We start from the raw sequence: 19,090 nt of genomic DNA, 5'->3' as shown, positions 1-19,090 counted from the left end.
AGGTGTGGGTTGAGGGTTGGTGGCTGGCATGAGGAAGGTAATGACGTGATGGTCAGACCAAGCACAGGCAGTATTAGAGCTGACAGTGGTATTACAGTTGAAGTCTGCTATCCAGTCTAGCGTTCTACCCTTGTTATGGGTCGGATCATGAATACGCTGCTGTAACCCTAGGTTGGTGAGGGTAGAGGCAACTTTGGTGGCCATGTGATCCTTGGGATCAGAAAGACCGAGATTGAGGTCTCCTAATATCAGTACCTGGGAATTAGGTTTCGAGTTGGCAGACACGGTGGAAGTGACATCGTCCGTGAAGGAGCCAAGTGGACCTGGAGGTCTGTAAATAAGGTGGAGTGTTGCTGTGTTGGTAGGAGAGAGGGATAACTTTACTGATAGGGATTCAGCAGAGCTAAATTGGGCATCCGAGATTCCCTGTGTGCCTCTCGTGGCCCAGCCACCATTTCCTGGTCTCTCCCCTTCCTCCCGCCTCCCATCCCGCCCACTGGCAAGTGATTGGCTGCACAGCTCGCAGCTCCTGGGCCTAGCGTTTCGAGCGCTGCAGCCCACTTCATTTCCTTATCAAGAAGGAAGGTGAGTGGAGCAGCAGCGTGCGATCCCATTTTTTGAAAGAAAACACTGTAAAAGTGTTTAGATTCCCCGTGTGCCTCACGTGGCCCAGCCACCATTTCCTGGTCTCTCCCCTTCCTCCCGCCTCCCATCCCGCCCCCCGCCCCTGATTGGTTGTTGCGGCGAGGCAGCGTCGGTGTTCCAACCCGCTTCCTGCACCTATTTCCCATCCTAGGAGCAAGTGAGTCAGTCCCCACTTCCCCTCCTCTAAAACCTCTTCCTGATCCCATCCCTCCCGCCCACCCCCCCTCTGATAGGCCCCTCGGCCTTTAACACTGGTCCTCCCAGGGCAGCCCTCTGCCCGGCAGCCCCCAGCGGCTAAGGGCCCCAAGGCCAAGGGCGGCTCCAACAGAGGCGGCTCCAAGATGTGTCTGCAGGTGTCCGCAGGGGAAGCCAATGAAGCCAGCAACTAACAGACACCACCAAAAACCGTGAGTGTGGTGTGGGTGGGGAGTAGAGCAATCACTCCACTCCTGAAAACCCCTTGCCACTCTATCTTACATCCAAATAACATAGACTGCCATAATGTTTGCATGTCCACACTTAGATGGAATTGTGAAAGTTAGCATGTCCACCCTTAGTTAGAACTGTGAAAGTTAGCATGTCCACCCTTAGTTAGAACTGTGAAAGTTATCATGTCCACTCTTAGATGGAATTGTGAAAGTTAGCATGTCCACTCTTAGATCGAATTGTGAAAGTTAGCATCCACTCTTAGATGGAATTGTGAAAGTTAGCATGTCCACACTTCGATGGAATTGTGAAAGTTAGCATGTCCACACTTAGATGAAATTGTGAAAGTTAGCATGTCCACCCTTAGTTAGAACTGTGAAAGTTAGCATGTACACCCTTAGTTAGAACTGTGAAAGTTAGCATGTCCACTCTTAGATGGAATTGTGAAAGTTAGCATCCACTCTTAGATGGAATTGTGAAAGTTAGCATGTCCACTCTTAGATGGAATTGTGAAAGTTAGCATGTCCACACTTCGATGGAATTGTGAAAGTTAGCATGTACACCCTTAGTTAGAACTGTGAAAGTTAGCATGTCCACCCTTAGTTAGAACTGTGAAAGTTAGCATGTCCACTCTTAGATGGAATTGTGAAAGTTAGCATGTCCACTCTTAGATGGAATTGTGAAAGTTAGCATCCACTCTTAGATGGAATTGTGAAAGTTAGCATGTCCACTCTTAGATGGAATTGTGAAAGTTAGCATGTCCACACTTAGATGGAATTGTGAAAGTTAGCATGTCCACCCTTAGTTAGAACTGTGAAAGTTAGCATGTCCACTCTTAGATGGAATTGTGAAAGTTAGCATGTCCACTCTTAGATGGAATTGTGAAAGTTAGTATGTCCACTCTTAGATGGAATTGTGAAAGTTAGCATGTCCACTCTTAGATGGAATTGTGAACGCTAGCATGTCCACTCTTAGATGGAATTGTGAAAGTTAGCATGTCCACTCTTAGATGGAATTGTGAATGTTAGCATGTCCACTCTTAGATGGAATTGTGAATATTAGCATGCCCACACTTAGTTAGAACTGTGAAAATTAGCATGTCCACTCTTAGATGGAATTGTGAAAGTTAGCATGTCCACTCTTAGATGGAGTTGTGAAAGTTAGCATGTCCACTCTTAGATGGAATTGTGAATATTAGCATGCCCACACTTAGTAAGAACTGTGAAAGTTAGCATGTCCACTCTTAGATGGAATTGTGAACGCTAGCATGTCCACTCTTAGATGGAATTGTGAACACTAGCATGTCCACTCTTAGATGGAATTGTGAAAGTTAGCATGTCCACTCTTAGATGGAATTGTGAAAGTTAGCATGTCCACTCTTAGATGGAATTGTAAATATTATCATGCCCACACTTAGTTAGAACTTTGAAAGTTAGCATGTCCACTCTTAGATGGAATTGTGAAAGTTAGCATGTCCACTCCTAGATGGAATTGTGAAAGTTAGCATGTCCACTCTTAGATGGAATTGTGAATATTATCATGCCCACACTTAGTTAGAACTGTGAGAGTTAGCGTGTCCACTCTTAGATGGAATTATGAAAGTTAGCATGTCCACTCTTAGATGGAATTGTGAATATTAGCATGCCCACACTTAGTTAGAACTGTGAAAGTTAGCAGGTCCACTCTTAGATGGAATTGTGAAAGTTAGCATGTCCACTCTTAGATGGAATTGTGATTAGCATGCCCACACTTAGTTAGAACTTTGAAAGTTAGCTTGTCCACTCTTAGATGGAATTATGAATGTTAGCATGTCCACTCTTAGATGGAATTGTGAATATTAGCATGCCCACACTTAGTTAGAACTGTGAAAATTAGCATGTCCACTCTTAAATGGAATTGTGAAAGTTAGCATGTCCACCCTTAGGTGGAATTGTGAATATTAGCATGCCCACAATTAGTCAGAACTGTGAAAGTTAGAATGTCCACTCTTAGATGGAATTGTGAAAGTTAGCATGTCCACCCTTAGATGGAATTGTGAAAGTTAGCATGTCCACACTTAGATGGAATTGTGAAAGATAGCATGTCCACTCTTAGATGGAATTGTGAGAGTTAGCATGTCCACTCTTAGATGGAATTATGAATATCAGCATGCCCACACTTAGATAGAACTGTGAATAGTGAATTTAGAAGTATACCCAATTGCCTCTCTGTGAAAAGGGAATTGGAAGTGTACCTAACAGCCTCTCTGTGGAAGTTAAATTTAGAAGTATACCCACTCTGTGAAAGTTGAATTTAGAATTGCATTTAGAAGTTGCATTTAGACGTGTGCCCAATAGCCTCTCTGTGGAAAGTTGCATTTAGAAGTACATTTAGAAAGTTGAATTGAAAGTGCATTTAGAAGCAGCATTTAGAAGTGTACCCAATAGCCTCTCTGTGAAAGTGAATTTAGAAGTGTACCCAATAGCCTCTCTGTGGAAAGTGAATTTAGAAGCATACCGAATAGCCTCTCCGTAAAAGTGAATTTAGTAGTGTACCCAACAGCCTCTCTGTGAAAAGTTGAATTTAGAAGTGTACCCGCTCTGTGATAAGTTGAATATAGAATTGCATTTAAAAGTGTGCCCAATAGCCTCTCTGTGGAAAGTTTAATTTAGAAGTACATTTAGAAAGTTGAATTTAGATGTGTGTCCAATAGCCTCTCTGTGATTCTAGAAATGTGCCCAACAGCCCCGCTGAATTTAGAAGTGTGCCCTGTAGCCTCTCTGTGAATTAAGAAGTACGCCCAATAGCCTCCCGTGGAAAGTTGAATATAGAAGTGTACCCAATAACCTCTCTGTGAATTTAGAAGTCTCTGAAAGGGCATGTAACCCATCATATCTCACCAACACGCTTACTCTCTCCTTACATCACCACTCAAATAGAACACAGAGATACTATGACACTATTCGGTATAACTGTTCTCATATCAACATTTGCCGCTCACCCCACATCACTCTAAGTAATCACTGCTGGTTACGCACCCCCCAGCGAGGCGTTCTCCTCAGGCCTAACGCAGCCACATCCAATCTGGATAAATCCTGCCAGAACGAACACATACTCCTGACCTCTCAACCACCACACCTACCGCTAGAAAGCAGCTATTACACCGATACCGCACGAGCTGTACACATACCCGGTGCTCACACGCACCTTTTTGACTCTCTCTACTGATATGAACTTCGGTTCCCAAGGGCGTTCAACCTACCAGCGCCTTCAGACCATACCAATGGTATATAAGGCGCTATATAAGTGCAAAATAACATAACATAACATAACATATAGAACATACATGACCCCACACAAATCTTGCAAAATACAATAGACAGACATCCACCAACCTTAACCTCTCATGGTGTGGTAATGAACCTGCAGACCTCTTTCATATGTTCTGGATGTGCCCAACTGTTAAAGCGTTTTGCCATCAGATAAAGCAGATGGTAGAGGAGATTGTCATGCAACGATACAGCTGGACCCCTGCTGACTGCCTTCTCGGCATATACCCCAACCTGAGAAGGTTAGACACATAGCGAAATGTATGGAGCTAGCGTATATATTTGCCAAAAGAAGAATTGCCATGTCTTGGAGATCAGAAATGGGCCCACTTTATAAGCTGTGGTGGAGAAATGGACCACGCCTGAATCGGTGGAATGAAAAGAGGGATTAGAGAGCCCACGAAAAATTTGGAAGCATGGAAAGCTTTCCTGAAAGCAATGTTCTGCAGGTCAGATGATAGACCTCCCTGAATCACTGATGGCTCCTATGTCATAGATGTGTTAATAATGAGTGGATCTGTGGATGGTCTGGCCTTACCGGGGAGCAGAATGGAGTCCACAATATATTTGATGATGTCTGTTCTGCGATTGTCATCTCCCTGCTCAATCTATTTGATGTATATGTGAACACACTGTGAGTGCTTCTATACACAAAGTATAGTAATGATGTGTCTCTGCCTAGTTGTTACTGTTATAAGTTTAATTTCTGTATTAATAACAGGAGATACCTGAAAATGTGCTACACTTAATGTTGTACTTAATACAAATAATCATCCCAAAAAAGGTAGGGTTAATGCCAGATAGGTAAGAAAGGGATAACATGCATTTAGATTACATACTAAATGGCGGAAAAAAGATAAGATATGATATGATAGGTTATTTATAACGCGCTTAATACCCAGAGGTTTCTAAGCGCGGACCTGTGTTGCTCCGTGTCGTCTAGCTTCCAAGGCGAGCACGTTGCCCCGGAGCTATCGTCCCGTTGCCTAGATAGAAAGGATCCTGCAGTAGTACTATCGCTAGACTCTAAAAAAGCGTTAGCGTACAGAAAAGATACACCCACTCACTGTAGAAATGTAGATTTGGGTTGGGTGAGGAATTCATTCAAAAATTGCAACTTCTTTATCATTCCTCAAGAGCCAAAAATGCTGCTGGAGTTACATTTTGGGATGCCTGATTACTGTTGAAACTTAAGTACTTGGTGTGAGAAACCTGAAAGTATTCTCACCCCTACTGCCCCTGGATCCTCTTCTCGGGTGGCCAGGGAAAGGCCATCGCTTTTGGATCCTGACCCTGGTGGGTGGATAAGCAAGGAGGATCACCTGGGTGGATGGTTCTTGGGGATTGGGATTGGGGTGCCCACTGGTGAGACATGTTATCCCCTTTCCTATTGAAGACCAACCTAACCCTCCCCCAGCCTTTATAGGCTACTGTCCAACATCTCCCTTCATTTTCCCACATTTTACCTATGACAGTACTGGGACGAGGAAGAGGTGACAGAGTAATGAACACTAAAAACTAATTTCACTACTCTAGTACTAGGACGAGGAAGATGCCTGCAGGGTACTGTGAAGGTCAGCCATGTGCCTCTAACTATAATCTGGCAAGTCCAATTGGGAGCTCACACCTGCAACCTGTCAAGTGGTTGCAGGTGAATAAGAGGAGACCAAAAGAGCAACAAGAGGAGCAACAGTTAGGCCTTTGTGGGAGAAACCAGCAGGGGACCCTTCTCGTGAGGAGGCAGTCATGATGGGTCCTGAGAGGAAGCCAGGACGCCGGCAGACATCCCAGAGGACCTGTGGATCCCAAGGCGAGTTGGGCCATTAGACTTCCACAGGTGTGAGAGTAGTCAGGAGAGGGCAGCTGGAGCTGTGGACAAGGAAGAAAGAAGAGAGGATGTCATACGCACACATGGAAGAGAAGCACAGCTGCCGGCATGTGCAGGGAAGCACACGGAGTGTGAGCGGGGCTGGCAGTGACCAGCCGCCATCCTGCAAAGCAGAAGGGAAGCAGGGTAACTGCCGGAGAGGAATGCTGAGGACCAATCAGTGTAAGGAAATGTCACTCAAAGCTGGGGCGCTCCTATGGGTTATGCATAAGTAACTAAGTGCTTTATGAATCATATTGAATACCAAACTAAATGAAAACTTGAAGAAAAGTTAAATCCTGCATATTGAATTACGAACTGAATGAAAACCTTGTGGGTAAAGCTATTAGCTGATGAAAGTTAAAAGGGAGAGTGCCCGATTGAAAGTAATCTACGAAATAAGAGCGCACGTATTAAAGAGCATGACAGAAAAGTAGAGAATAAATAAGAACACCACAGCGTGAACTTTATGAATGGATGCAGTGCGGCAGGGCCCAAGACTGACATGAGATGTGTGGCACGTTATGGCAAAGCCAAGAGGCTAACCAGGAGAAGCCAGGAGAGTGTGAACCTGCACATAAAGCCAAGAGGCCTCCAATGAGAAACTAAGTGAATGTGAATCTGTACACAGGGGCAAATGCAGAGGAACCTGTGTGGGCTGAACAGCCTAGGGATTTTGGTTGTGTGACCTGTGATGGGTGGACCGTGTGGTCCGACAACTGCGTCTAGACCAGGGAGCCCTAAAATGTGGAAATCAGTGATTTTGTGAAACAAACCAAGAAGGGGCACTGTAAGTGAACATTTGATGCAATCCAGAAGGAGGGTCAAGTTGACCTGGAGTTGTGTTGAACATTGAGAGACTGAAACAAGTACAAGTTGCTACGTTTAAGTCTTGGGGAAGGAAACCCTGAGACCTGAACTGCAAATGTTGTCTTGAAGACGGAGCCTCAAGACCATTTTCTTTTTAACTGTGTTGCCTCAAACATGGGGAAGGGAACCTCAAGGATTGTGTGGAATTGTATTGCCTTGAAGTTGGGCAAGGGAAACTCAAGGATTTATGGACGTGTTTGAACTTGGCAAAGGTAATCTCAAGACTTTTGTGAAATGTTCTTGAACTTGGGGAATGGGAGCTGAAAGGAGCTGGAGTAAGCTCAGAACTTTGTGTTGATCACCATTTCTTTTATTATTGACATCCCTACACATTGTATAGCTGAACACTTTTGTTCAGGTAGGGAAATCCGACCTTAGCATAGGGCAAGTTATGCCTTCTACTATCCTGCAATTCGATTTAATAAACCATTTTATTGTGACCTTTGAATCTGTTGTCTGTGTCTTGCTTCATGATGCTTTCAAATTGGACATTCTTTTGAATAAAGGCTAAAAGGCATGATTGAAGACAATATTGAAAGCATGGGGGCCAGGATATAAAAGGATGAATGACTTCCCATCAGAGATCTATCAGTATAGGGATTATGCAGGTTCTAAAAATGGCAGTAAGCACCAAATTTATTCTCTCTTTAACATGATTCCATAAAAAAATACCACATGTCCTGATGACAAAAGCAATGTTGGGGATTACAACGTTTTTATGGTGCAATACGAGGCCTTAACTATAATTGATGAAATTATACAGGCTTCCAGAGCAATGAGTCTGCCAAATAGAGAATCATACTATTTAGCTCAGCAATGTGAGAGTTTCATAGTAAGAGTTTGCTATGAAGTGATGTCCAAATGATCGAGCTATCTGTGCTATATGGTGGTCAAGACTTGCAAGGCTCAATTATCATATAAAAAACACAACATTGCACTTGTCAAACAAATGAAACAATCTCTGGGGAGGCGAGAGGTGATGTGGATTGGATGAGATATGGCCATAAAAGCCAAAAATCTGGTGTTTTTTCTTCTACGAAGTCTGCAAGCATCTCAGATGTTCGGGGCATCCATGCATATTTCTGCATTACATGGTTGGTGAAAAGCAGTCTCTTGATGGCTTATAACTTTGGTGCCACTCAATAAAACTACATGAAATCTTGGAATATCATTTTAGACCTGACCCTGAATGGTTCTGCACGGTATGGTGCTGTTTCACCAAGAGGGGGCAAAATTAGAGGGGGGTCTTAAAATATTTGAAAGGCTTATAATTTTGATGCCGTTTAACGAATCTGCACAAATGATTTCAGAACGATTATAGACACAACCTTGAATGTCTGTGCAAAGTCTGAATGAATTTTGTCAAGTGGGGGCTAAGTTATATAACTATTTGTTGTATGTACATTTTGGCACTTTTCAAACAATAAAACATGGGCAGATTTGCAGCAAACCCGTGCAAGGAGCATTGGCAAAGACCCGAAAGCATGATTTTGCAAATGTGTCTGTTTTATTTTTTGAAAGTCTCATAATGTAGGTACAACAAATAGTGAGATACATTTGGCGACTGAGGTATAGTCTGTGGCCATGGGCAGTGGCCAGATTATCTGTGTCATGACCAAAGGCCTTGACCCGGACAATCTGGCTACTGGCCTTGACCACGAGGGACCAGCAATGCTGTTAAAATGGGCATGGCCAACAGGCATGTGGCAACGTTTTTAAAAATCGAGATATGTTTGAATGGAAAAAAAAATCTGCTTGTGGCTACAGCCCAAAGTGCTAGACAGGATTGCAGCAAACAATCGCGAGGAGCATCAGCAAGGACCTCAAAGCATGGTTTTACAAATATGTCCTGTGTTTTATTGTTTTGAAAGTGTCAAAAAGTAAGTACAAAAAAATGTGAAAAGTCTAATTTGTAGCCTAAGCTCTTCCTTGGCGACAGCTCAATTTTTTGTTTTGAAATTGGTTAATGTTGATAGGTATTTCTGTTTACCAGAGATGCAAAGTTTGTCAGCATGAGTGTTTCCCATACATTTGTGCGGCTACTACACAAGCAAAATGCATTCAATCATAAATATGAGAAAAATGTCTGTCCAATGTGCCAACTCCTTAAATAATTTGATGAAAAACTTTCTGTTTCGTGAGTCAGATCAAATTTATTTTCTCTGTGTTCTTTTCACACATTGTTCAAGATTTTTCTTAAGACTCCTTTACATGGTTAAATAGATAGAGTTTTCTCAAACAAACAAATCAACTTTATGTTGTTTTCACACTTGTTTCAAAATATTTCATTAATTTCTCCAAACAAAATTGTTAATTTTCTTTTTTCTCCCTTTTCTTTTCCCCTTTCCTTTTTTCCAAAACAGACCAAAATCTTTTTTCTCCTGATGAACCATTGTAATTGTCAATGGGGAAACATGTGTTGAGAAATGAATGAAATATTTTGAAAAAAGTGTGAAGACAACACAAAGTTGATTTATTTGTTTGGAGAAATTAATGAAATATTTTGAAAAAAGTGTGAAAACAATATAAAGTTGATTTTTTTTTGTTTGAGAAAACTATATTTATTTAACCATGTAAAGGAGTCTTAAGAAAAATCTTGAACAATGTGTGAAAAGAACAGGCTCATTGGAGTGGCGCATTGGAGTGACATTTTTCTCATATTTATGATTTAATACAAAAAATTGTGATATAACTTTGTTGCCCGGGCGGTTGGCCTGGCCCTCGACAAGGACAAATGTCTACTCTGATTTGTCTATTGGGGAATGCGGCATGGCCGAAGCCCATGCTCCATGGATTGTGGAGACTGGTCATGGCGGTAAACCATGAATACTGGCCATTGGTCACATTATGAACGTATAGTGGAAACTGACCTAGGATACGGGATAGGTACGGTGGATAACGGGAGGGGTTTGGGGGGGTAGGGTCATGGCTGAGCCTCATGCCTTAAGCAGTTCAACCATGATTTGCATTTCCAGCATGTGCTGCTGATAACGACACACATCAGTATGCGTGCAAAAAATATATTTTTTAAAGGAAGTTTACAGTTCTTTTATATATGTGAAAAGAGGATTTATTTATAACTTATATACAGTGGTGTAACATCATAAAACATTTTCACTCATAAAAGCCTATGAAATTCACAGACCAAACTTTATTAAAGGCACGTTCTGGTTAAGTTGCATTAATAAATGTCTATGAAATTCAAAGAAAAAACGTTCTTAAAGGGATGTTATGGTAGTAAGCTAAGCAACCATAAATCATGGCACCACCATGCTAAGACTAACACCCAGGGCAAAGATGACATCACAAATGTCATTGATGACATCACAGATGACATCACATATACAATTCATTTTGATGAAAAGTCCCCACACAGGGTTGTGTTTATAATATTGGTAACAAGATGTCAGGGGTGATCGGGAGACCTATCATGAACTACTTAATGTATTAAAGAATGTACATTTCTAAACAAAACACCAAATAGCGAAACACCATTGGGAAACGTTCTGTGAATCAGGCCCTATATTGGAGTGTAGTTGTTAAAACAGCAACCTAATCATACATACACATAGGCAATGGCTGCAGCATGCAGCATAGAAGTACAGTATTGTTAATCTGTTAATTTTAGATGGTAAAATAATAAATGCAACCTCATCAGAATTTTGAGTAACGTGAAATATGGAATAAATAGCTAACAATTCAAGACTTACTCCACACTTGTGTTAGTACAAACAATACATATGAAGACCCACGATGCATACAAATCAGAGGAACATACAGGGAAACCCAAATAAAATAGAAAGAAACAACATCACCAAAAAATTTCAATAACATTAAAGTTCATCTTCAAGTATACAAATGAATGGTGTTTGAGGCCTGCTTATTGCCCCGTGTATGTACACCAGGAGCTGCGACCAAACTCTAAGGAAAGTACTTTAAGAACATACGACAAGGTTAACATCTAGATAGATAGCACCTTTTGAATTTTCATATTCTGACTGTCAGTGAACAAAAACACCTGGCCTAGATAAGCCAGTGAGCAAAAACAAGTGGCCTAGATATGTGATGTCAGCTGTGATATCATCTTTGATATCCTGAGTGTTAGTCTTAGCAGTGCACGGTGGTAGCATGAGTTATGGCTGCTTAGCTAAACATTACTGTCAAATTTCTGGAGGGTTTCGGTTTTACTAGTAACCATAACGTCCCTTTAACAAATTTTTTTTCACTGAATTTCATAGGTTTTTATTAGTGCAATTAAACATCACGTCCTTTTGACAATGTTTTTTCACTGAATTTCATAGGTTTCTGTTAGTGCAGTGCAACTTAACATAACGTCCCTTTCACAATGTTTTGTTCTGTGAATATATATCTATATTTGTGCTGTTTTTTCTTTCTGTCCTGGACATTTAATGTATTAAAGAAGACTTTTTGGCTGATATAAATGGTCTGCTGCTTCTGTGTTTTGCCGCGATTCCTGCATGCAAGACCGCTTCCTGGAGTGCCTTCCAATTCCCCTGCACTCAGGTACAGGGACTACAACGTTGAACCCACTGCTACCAAATTTTACATGGATTCCTCATTTGTCTGGGGCATGATTGTAGTCTATGTTTGGATGCAAAAAGTTTACTCCCTAGACACCCTCATTTACTGATGCTCACACTGATTCACTAGAGTAGGTACAAGCAGGCAACATTTGGAAAAGTGTCTGAAGCAAAATATATGATATGATAGTTTATTTATATAGCACCTATACAAATATTGGTTATTCCCTTAAAATGTATTACTACTGTATACAGTTCGAAAGTGTTTATTAAAGCATTTTTAAAGGGAATAAAAAATAATTTTATATTTGTTTTATCACGCCACTACAAATATGGGAAATGGTAAGATTACAGTTTACTTAAGTTCATTCACGAGAAGAGAGCACAATCAATCAATATTTCTTGGACATTTTCTCAAATGTGCTGAAGCCATAAGTGACTGAAACATGTCCCACAAAAAACGAACATCACTTGGAAAAGTTCCATCTGATGCAAAGCGAAAATCAAACAAACAAAGTGTGGGAGCGTTTGAAACACAACAAACTGCAGCACGACTTGCTGACCAGAGGGCAAAAGCAACTTTCTACAGGGCAAATGAGATGCCAGAGCAAACTGAAGCAAGACTTGCCGACAAGAGGACAATAGCAACATCCTCCAGGGCACATGAGACACCACTCGATCAGGAAACGGGCAACGCCAGGTACCCCAGCAAGTTGATCTATAAATAACAGACATTGAAGATGTGTTATACTTAATTGGTGGCTAACTTGATGTCATCAATGTTACATGCCACAAACCAGTGACACCATGGACATTCTACATCAATGCTAGTTTCTGATAACACAAAACCAGTCCCACATTTTCCTCACTAAAACCACCATGGAGCTTATTTCTTCTACAGGTGCTCCTGTACTATATAGTTTGTGGCAAATTAGGGGGAGGGAAATGTAGATCTGGTCATCCCAAGGAATATAATAGCAGCAACATATAGGAGACATTACAGTACAGCACTTGTAACCTCTGATGGCACAAGCCTTCGAAGACGCACTAGAACTGTCCACATTTCCACAAGTGATATTTTGTCAGCTAATGCCATCTAATACCAAGAGTCACAAGAAGAGCAAGTGTAAATTGATTTAGAAAATGGCATTACCTGTAAGAGGGTGCCACAAAGGTGGAGAAATTAATGCTCAAAAGTGGCTTTCAATGGTCATTGAGGAGCATAAGTAACGTTAGGTATTTGGGATAAAAGGATGGGTTTTGTGTTTACAATTGCTATGTTTAGATTCCTAACATCGTTTCAACCTCTAGTTCAGATAAAACTCTTATTTATTTTTACTTTCTCCAGGAATGGTTCAAGAGACGCCTTGCAAAATGGAGAGAATCCGAAGGCCTTCCTGCGCAACGACGGTCTGTCACAGACTAGGAAAGAAGACTAGTTTCTGAAGCTTTCAGTTGCCCTCCTATCCAAATATATTTTGTGTTTGTTTTTTGAGTTCTTTTTTTCTACTACACCATCAAAGTGGTTTTTAAAAAGTAACTTATTTAAAGTAGCATTAACTTAAAGTGTACATTACCAGAAGTAGCTTTATAAAAGTGTCTGTTTTATCTGTTAAATTGTAACATAGCTTTTAGAATTGAATGCTGTTTATTTAAAATATTTTTATTTAAAATATAAATGCATAGATGCATATATGATAACTTTGATACGGAATACTTGAGTAGGTTTTCCTATGATTTACTGTCAAGTGCCATATTGAGGGAAAACGGTTTCAAAATGTGAAATAACAGGACACTAACTGGCACTTTTAGAATCTTCTCAATAAGTATTTGCAAGCAGTTTTTCTCAGAAAGCCCGATGCCACTGCTTACCAACTTCACAGGTAGTGCGGGAGAGCACACATCATTGAGTGGTAACACGGTTTGTTAGTTGGAATTCTCGGATCAAAGGAATCCTCATGCCAAGACATTGATAAGCGACATCAAAGGGAAGACCTAAAACTTGCACTCATTTTGTAACTTCAGTAGGACAATTAAGAAATACGGTTCCATTATGTTTTTCGGAAACATCGCCTCTATTGCCATTCTAGTGGTTCATAGGAACACGTGTACATCTTTAGTGTTGCTCCTGTATGATGCATAGTTTTTGCTCCCACCAATAGCCAATCTTTAATAAAGAGTCAACATATGTATCAATTGTTTGAACTTGTATTATGCGGTCTAAAATTGCTGTTGCTGATGTGTTATTGTACATTGCATGTGAAGGACAATCTACCCATCTCACTAGACTTTGTTATACAAATCTGTCTCTCCTGCACTGTCAAGCATCAGCACTGTGCTTCGGCCTTTGCATGGCAACTCTATAAAATGGACACACTGCAAGCTTATGTGCTGTCATACAGGCACATCAGGGTGGGGGGTGTGGGCAGTGAAACGGATGGAGATAGGTTAGGCTGCAGGACACCAGATATTGCTTTTCATTTTGAGAGTTTATGGTATGCAAGCATTAAAGGGTTGGTGGGGGGCTGGGTACAGGTATTTAGGTGTTGGGAATTGTGAGAAAGTTCCACGTCTATGTTGTGTATGCTTGCCTCCTTTCTCCATCCCCTCTGACGATGGTTCCTGGGGACAATAAAAGGGGTGAACAATTCACAAAGGTGTGCACCATAATCCAGAAGAAATTGTAGATGGGCAATTATCAACAACTAGGTGTGTTTCACCTCAGGTTTCCAAGTAACATCGTAGACCACTTCATTCTGCACTTTCATTCTTTCATCACATGTGACTTAGAAGCCCTCCGTGTAATACATCCCTGTTCCTTTTTTATTCATGATTTGTACTAATATTTTTTTTGTACTAATATTTTTGACATCTGAACATCAACACCAAACCTATACATACGCGTTAGAGTATCTTGAGAATTATTTCATTGTCTAAATAATGAGGCTATAACACTTAATGAATACGTAAACCTTAAAATACATTAAATGAATTCCACAAATTCATCAGTAAACAGTTGTCATTAAGAACCATTAAAGAACAAACTTGTTGGTATACCTTATGACAAATGGTAACACAGGAGTTTATCAACCACATTGTTTGATTTATATGATCCATACAGAAATACAGAAGTAAACGACACATGCAAGTAATAAAACATTATTTCAGTGTGCTATTCCCTCTAAAAGGGAGCTGAAATGTTGACCTGGTGGACCAAGTTGTTGTGCTTGGATTACATAGTCCGAATCAATCCCAAATCTGCAAAATAGGGAAAGTAAAGAAATTGTAGACTCACTTGTTAGTAGAAATACATGGATTGCATCATACAGAGTTCAGTCTGCAGCATTGCCAAGCAGTTTTATGACCTAAGTAACTGTGTAATTAATCCAAATATTGTATATATTGGGTTTTATGTAGTGCAAGCCTAGTTGTAAAGCCACTGAACATTGTACAGGGGTATGCGAAAATAGAATGCAATAGTTAGAAGCCTAATGTCTTAAGGGTACAGTTGGGAGCTTGGCCAGCAGCCATGGAGTGATGCTGCAGTCTTCATGAGCGCCCACATGATACGTTAATCAATATGCCCTAAACTGCTCCTATACTGTTTTTGGAATGCGTGATCGAGGTCGGAACCATTTCTGCATGTGGAGACCGCTGCTGCGCTGTGGAAAGCCTGCCTTCTGCCACATGAGGAAGGACGAACGGAACGGGTCCTGAAACCAAGTTGGCGCCCGCTGTTCTGTGATGTGGTGGGCGAGGTTCGAGTTGGACAGCAGAGTGCGGGTCGGTCGATCACCCCACAATGGTTGGCCGACTGGTATAGATGCTGCTAGCCACTCTGTGGCATAGTCCCGAGACACTGGGAGATGGAGCAGTTAGAGTCGATCCTTGGCCTAGGAGCGGTGCAATGAGATCCGTGCCATGTGGCTTGGCACTGAGCGCAGAGGGTGGGACCGGACTGGCGGGGGCTTGATGAGTCCTGCTCTGGCGAGGGAGCACACAGCACTCAGCACTGCATGGCGCTCCCTGTCGTGCCCATAGCACACTACCTGTAACACTCCCAGCTGTCCCCTGAAGAAAGGCATATGGCGGCATCCACAACACTGCATTAGCTTGTGCTGGACAAGCTTTTGTTACCAGTGTGCACATCAAATCAGTGTGCTCAGGATACCCGGGTAATGGCGCCTGCATCCCTCAACAAAACAGATCCTCAGAGCACAAGACACCCTTAAGTGCCCCTGACACCCCAACCTGTCCTATGTATGCCGGACAAACGCGGCAGGGGCAAGGCCAAACAGACCGTCATGGATGCCTACATTAGAAAACAGGTTTGTCCCCTGCTGTCACTGATCTCGGCGTGTTAGGCTGTGATTACCTGACACACGCTCTGCGACAGGCCATCAAGCACTTCCGTGAGCTCACAACCTGCTCTCACTGTGAGATCAGGTGGCAGAGATTTGGTGAAAGGAACAGGAGTGTGTTGCCTTGTTGATGGGGGAATAGGGACACGCTGTGCCCGCAGCGGAGACCCTCTGCACAATGACACAGGTTCACAGGAAGCCCCAGAAGATCAGGAGTGGCGCTGTGTCAGTGTGACGTCTGAAGTGCATGAGCTGACTCTAGGCCTTGCCGCAGACACTGCTGGGAGAAAATCATTGGTAATGGGTGGTGGTGGTTAAAATTCACTAAGGAAGGATGGGCTTCTTCCTAACAGACTTTTTTTTAATGACTTCTGGGACTGGGTACACACGGCTCCCACATAGCATACGCACAGTTGAAACTGCACAGTTTAGGTCACTCATCCTCCACTATCACTCATATCTAAGTCACAAATGCCTGATGGACACCACAAGGGTAAGGCCAAACAGACAGTTATGGAGGCTTTCACACACAAAGACTGAGGAAACCAACTCAGATGCCCAAAAACACTGCAGATGGAACCGCCCCGCCATCGGTGAGCCAGCAGGGAGAGTGCCACATTCTTGCAGCCATTGCAGCATTGAAGACTTCTCTGGGACACAAAATTGATGTGGTCATTGTGGATGTCGTCCCACTAAGGCAGGATGTGCAGGCTTTGGCTGATCCCCTGGGCCCTGCAGAATTGCAGGTGCAGGACAACAAAATTAACATAACTAACACCCAGTCTCAGGTAACCGAACTGACTGACAAAGTGTGGGAGTTGGAACATTGAGGCTGATGATGGGAGATCCGGGAGAAAAAACATCAGAATCATTGGTCTCCCCGAAGGAGAAGGAGGCAACTACCCAATATCCTACACCAAAAATCACTTTCTGCAAGAAGTGGGCCCCTACACGCTAATGCAAGATTTCACAGTGGAGCAGTATACACACAGGTCTCTTGCACAAAGGCCCCCACCTAGTGCCCCCTCAAGACCACTGATTACAAAAATCCTGAACTACAAAGACATGGAGAGGATCTTGGCCTTTTATAGAGAAGGAGGGAAAATTGGACATGCATCCTCGAAGTTGGCTATATATCCAGACTACACTGTTTTGGTACAACCGCATATAGCAATGTTTGGCCCCACAAAGGAATGGTTACGCCGAGTGAACATACAATATACTAATTTACCCTGCCAAGCTCAAGGTGCTCCACAACGGCAGGTCACACTTCTTTGAGGACACTGCAGAGGCGCAGTCCTGGATGGACACACTGGGGATAGCGCAGCTCCCGGAAAGAAAGAATAACGCACCATAGTTTCCTGATGCCATGCCACAGGAGTAAACCACCCCCTTTTTTCCCCACAAAATGCAGTGACGGTAATAAAAGTGTAGCAGATTGCAAGAGTAAGGAACATCGAGACGTAAGAACACAGGATGGGAGCACTGACGGCTATCTCTAGCTATAACACCCCAGGTGACATTGTTTTTAAAGATGCCTGTTCTACAGCATCATGCTGCTGTTTGCAACCTAAGTAGGGGGAAAGCGGGGGAGGCAGCTGGGCCCGAGTACGTGATCCACTACTGGGCCATTGTTATATGGTTTGGGTGATGTTTTTTTTGTTTTATCTCCCTTTTTTACCTTCTTTTTTGTCAATACCTTTTGGTTGGTATGTTTGACTTGTTTATCGCAGGGTTTGAATGTTATCAATGTGAAGCAGATAGTCGATGCACATGTATGGGTAATATTTTTGCAGACATCGCCTCCCCTTACATAGTTAGTGCATGCTCCGCAGATGCTCAGTGGCTACCTACAACGACTTCGCTAGATTATTTATGGTTGAAGGTTGCTAATGAATATGCAAACAGATTGCGGGTGGGGCATATGGGGAGGGAAAGAGTGAAAGAGTCAGAGAGGATATGACAGATGGCTAGCAACTTGAAAGTTGTCACTTGTTATGTTCAGGGCCTTAATAGTTACATAGAGAGACGCTTACCTAATACGGATGGCGGAACAAATTGCATTATTGCAGAAAATGTTCCTCACGGGGGGCAGGCAGACCTTGATAGCTTGAAAGTGGGGAGGGAAACTCGATTGCTCCCCTTTCTCAACATACTCTAGAGGAGTAATCACATGGGCCGCACCATCAGTCCCCTTTCAGCTGACAGAGACCAAACATGACGACGAGGATAGAATGGTACATGGGTTCTTCGAAATTAGAGAGGTGTGCACCATAAACATCTATGCCCCCAATCATGACGCCACAGCCTTTTTCAATTCACTCTACTCGAGAATGACTACCTACAGGGGAGCTATGTGGATTTGGCGAGAAGACTTTAACTGTACTCTTAATCCCATCATGGACAGATCAGACGATAAATATCAGAAACCTGCCATGAGACATTTGGACCTGGTGGATATTTGGAGAATGACATATGGTGACGCCCGAGGCTACTCACACTTTTCGGACCCACACAAGGTGCATACTCGCATTGATTATATTTTTACTGGGCGGGAGACCTTTGTCGAGTTCATAGCCATATACTACAAGGCTATGGTCCTCTCTGACCATGTCCTGTTAATAGCCACGTGGAAGTGGACTTCGCGGAGACCACTGATCCCAACCTGGCTACTAAGGGCAGATGCCTTGCTAGATAACACGTTTAGGGAAGACCTTGAAGATAGGATAGTGGAGTACTTTGAGACAAACATTGGGCAGTGTCGAGAGAACCAACACTTTATGGGACGCCGTTAAGATAGTGTTTTGCGAGGGGCAGCCATTGGCAAGATGGGTGGTCTTGGGAAAGACATAATGGAGACCCCCACAGCAAAGGAGGCAGCAATTGTGGCTGCAGAAGGTAGGGGAGAAGGGGATCAGAGGTAGGGGCGGCAGACCTAACAGCTCTGTGTCAAAAATGCATTGGTGAATGGGAAAGGCTGGCCAGATTTGATTTCGCCAGATACACACAGAAATTACACAAAGAGGGGGACACGCCTGGAAGACTGCTAGTGAGTTTGTGCCGCAAAGAAGT

General features: G+C 42.7%; 1 protein-coding gene across 8 annotated transcripts in view; it reads left to right on the top strand.

The window, feature by feature from the left end:
• The window catches only part of HOPX (HOP homeobox), a 282,218-nt gene extending 268,369 nt beyond the window's left edge, over positions 1-13,849 (top strand). For all 8 annotated transcript variants that reach the window (XR_011280429.1, XR_011280430.1, XM_069626412.1 and 5 more), the window contains one exon: positions 13,006-13,849. Coding sequence is in view for 6 of the 8 variants with exons in the window: in XM_069626412.1 (XP_069482513.1) it covers positions 13,006-13,083 (78 nt within the window). In the remaining 2 variants the exon portion in view is untranslated. The remainder of the gene's footprint in view (positions 1-13,005) is intronic.
• The last annotated feature ends 5,241 nt before the right edge of the window (positions 13,850-19,090 follow it).

Source organism: Ambystoma mexicanum, chromosome 6p (assembly GCF_040938575.1).
Source record: "Ambystoma mexicanum isolate Mex_15411 chromosome 6p, UKY_AmexF1_1, whole genome shotgun sequence".
NCBI lineage: Eukaryota > Metazoa > Chordata > Amphibia > Caudata > Ambystomatidae > Ambystoma > Ambystoma mexicanum.
Note: the sequence above shows the minus strand (reverse complement) of the source record. Positions and strands in the feature narration are given on the sequence as shown.